Genomic DNA, 3,404 nt, shown 5'->3' with positions numbered 1-3,404 from the left:
AGTGATTATAGGACTGTTTAGGTGAGTTTGTCTGCTGAATCTGCTAGTGTGTCTTGTCCTGGCTCCACCTCTGGCACCCTTTATATTTTCATTACCCCCTACCCAAACCAGGGTTTGAATCCCATCCCTACTTATCTTAACCTCTTTTATTTCTCCCCCTACCCGAACCAACGTTTGCATCCCCAACCCGCTGTGACTGGTGTGCAGTTGGTGAGAGGCTGAGGTAGCTTGTGGCTGTAAAAGATGGTTGTTGTGGTGTGAGGAGCAGTGTTGGCTTGCTTTAGGGGGGTGACTCTGGGAGGCCAGTGGTCATTGTCTAGCCTCCTGGAGGTGTCGTGGGCCCAACTAGACGAAACACTGATGAAAGGAGGTCCCCACCTGATGACCCCGATGATGTGTTGGTCAGCACCACTCACTGATCTATATCATAGGGAGGATAGGGAATTATTCACTGAGTCTGGTCCTTCTTATATTTTTTTTCTTTAGCACAAGTTTCTTGTGTTTACCTTGAATCAATGAATTGGACTCTTATTGGCTTGAATTGTCTCCCTTGGGAGATACCACCGTAAAGTGGAAATAACGACCCCAATCTCAAGATCTCATGAACAGGGGCCTCCGCCAGATGTTCCCAATTCATCCTCACTACTCATTTGGGCTTACCAAGTCTATCTGGTAGTGTTCACTGTGTTCTCTGCTGACCAATCCAACTTACCATCAGATGTTGAGCTCTTCCCTCTTTTCACCCAATTGTCTAAAACATACGGTGACAAACCATAACTAGCACAGAAACCCAAAAACAAAACATTGCTTGGGTTCTGATCAGGGTGGCCCTTCCATCCAATCTTACGCCTCCAGCTTACTCCATCATTGCCCACTTAGGCGCTGAAGTCCCCTGGAAAAAAAAAAAAATCCCAGGTGGCACCCCCTCCAGAACACCACCCAGGGAATCCGACAACACCAGGCAGGCTCTGCCACTGTTTGGTGCATATGCACAAACCATAGTCTGAGCCTTCTTTCCTGCGACTTTCAGCCATAGTCAAGAACTCTAACACCATAGCACTCAGCTGGGGGCTTGTGAATATCCAAACACCCACCCGCTGTGTTTGGAGATAAGCCCAACTATCTCTAGTTAATATCACTGCAACCTCATACGCCTGCTCAGGCTCTTTACCCAACAGCGAGGTGACACCCACACAGACATGGCTCCAGGGGGGTGACTAACCCAGTTTCGCTTTTTTGAGTGAGGTAACTTTGATTATTAACTGGTGATGCTCCGTCTAAATCTTTGACATGCTCTTAGTCTGACTCCTCCCCTGAGAATAATTTCCCTTTGCAGACCCTACCATGGGCTAACGCCCCCAACAGCAGAATGTTCTCAAACCCCTCCACCTCGTTAAAGGGGTGATTCTATGGAATTGCTGCATTTTAGAAAACTGAACTCTGCAACAACAGTCTAAACATTTGGGCATATGAAGCCATAACATAGGATCAGAGGATGTCTCAGTGCACCAGCCCATCCTCATCCCAAACAAAGGCCAGGGTGAGGAATGCTGAGTTTAACAAACAATGCTTCCAAATATCCGGCGGTGCACATGGCAGAGACATGTTTTTAACTTATTGTCTTTGAACCTTTAAAGGATGGGAAGAAATTGTTTGAGAGAATAACTTGTAGATTAACAGATTCAGAAGCTACACTGTTATTAATACAGACATAGATGTAATGTACGCAGCTTAATTCCTCTTAATTTCAAAACAGTTGAAAACACCTAGTAACACTTAATATAATATCAGGCATTTTGCATATGTTTATTGTTATCAAATGTAAAAGGAAAAAGGTGGTATACGCATCACTACATGATCGTCACACACATGCTCTCAAACAGCAAATATCAGCATCTACAGAATCTTGAATTACATTTAAGCATTTGCTGTCGGAAAAGGAACAACTTGAATGACATTGGAATTTGAATATAGATAAAGTATTTTTCTTTAACCTGCCGCTTGCTTCTTGTATAAGCCACAGAGGGCATAGTACTTCAGTGCATTAAAAAACATTTTGTCCCTGAGACCATAGATGAGAGGACTCAGACATCTTGGAGCAAGAATGAAAGTTATATAATTAAAATATCTGACATCAATATATAACATTAGATCAATCTGAAGCACAGCGGCTTCTATGAAGGGGCACCACAGCTGAATGAGACAGAGCAGCAGCTGGAAAGCATGAAGAATCACAGTTCTGAGTCCTTTCCATGTTGACTTTTTACTCTCTCCTGATGCAGCTTTAGCCACTTTCATTATTTCAGCATAGGAGAAAACAATGATAATGCACATTATCAAGAAGTAAAACTGACTTATTGCAGATCTAAGATGACCCTGCCAGCTGTACAAGATGAACCTCTCCACAGAACATACTCCGTCCTGGCTGTAGAGGCTGTAAGTTGCTGATGCAAAGAAAATGGAGAGTAATACAATACAGGGGACAGAGCTGAGGCCATGAATGAGGAGGATGAGGTACACGGCACTGCGTGTGGAGCACAGCTCTGCATGGCGCAGGGGAATGCAAATGGCCACAAAGCGCTCCAGCGTCATTGCAGTGAGAGTAACTGGTGTGACAAATGTGTACACATACGAAACGACAAAAATAATCAGACACAACCACGTTTGGATGGTGAATCCAAAATAGCTCAAAATGAGCAGCACATTGGTTATTAACAAAAACAGACAGTCAGAGAACAGAGTAACAGCAAATAAGATGTAGCGCATGGTTGTGTAGAAGAAATCCTTCATTAAAAAAGTTGTGATCAAAAAAAGGTTAATGCAAATAAAAACTGAGACCAAAACCTGAACTAAAATGACCCTATAATTTACCCTCCTAACCAATATTCCACCACCGCTTAGTGAGTTATTGGATGCCATTTATTTGTTTGTTCTTAGCAAACGTTTGAAAGTTTAAAAATTGCCCCACTTCATTTAAAGACAGATCTTAATTCAAAGAACTTGACTGAACAGTGTCTATACTGATAAATAGTGGCAACAAAGCAGCAAAACATTCAATAGAATTAGAGAGAAAAAGAGTGCACAGAAAAAGAGTCCCAGTTTACCAAACCATCACTGCATGGCTGCACCATCAGTGTCTCCTCTGAGCTCTCTTCAGCCATCTGAGAATAAGTTGTGTATGAACTCTTTATGAAGGTGACTCGATGTCAAGAGGGACATCACGTGAAAGCTTACTAAACATAGTTACATCATCTGCTGCAAATGCACTTTGTAAATCATAGAAACCAAAGTTATATACACCAAGTGCCATTACGGTGACCTTTGTTTTCCCACCTTATCACCCATGGTGGTTGTATACCTTACATTACAGAAATGCTTGTTTCAACTCTGGAGTGAGCCAGTGT

The 3,404-nt window shown here is 42.7% G+C and overlaps 1 protein-coding gene across 1 annotated transcript; it reads right to left on the bottom strand.

Moving 5' to 3' along the window:
• Window positions 1-1,989: 1,989 nt before the first annotated feature.
• On the bottom strand, window positions 1,990-2,919 carry LOC142389033 (odorant receptor 131-2-like). The gene has a single exon (XM_075474585.1). It carries the CDS (start codon window positions 2,917-2,919, stop codon window positions 1,990-1,992), a length of 930 nt encoding a protein of 309 aa, XP_075330700.1.
• Window positions 2,920-3,404: the final 485 nt, after the last annotated feature.

Source organism: Odontesthes bonariensis, chromosome 9, assembly GCF_027942865.1.
Source record: "Odontesthes bonariensis isolate fOdoBon6 chromosome 9, fOdoBon6.hap1, whole genome shotgun sequence".
In the NCBI taxonomy this organism is placed as follows: Eukaryota; Metazoa; Chordata; class Actinopteri; order Atheriniformes; family Atherinopsidae; genus Odontesthes; species Odontesthes bonariensis.
Note: the sequence above shows the minus strand (reverse complement) of the source record. Positions and strands in the feature narration are given on the sequence as shown.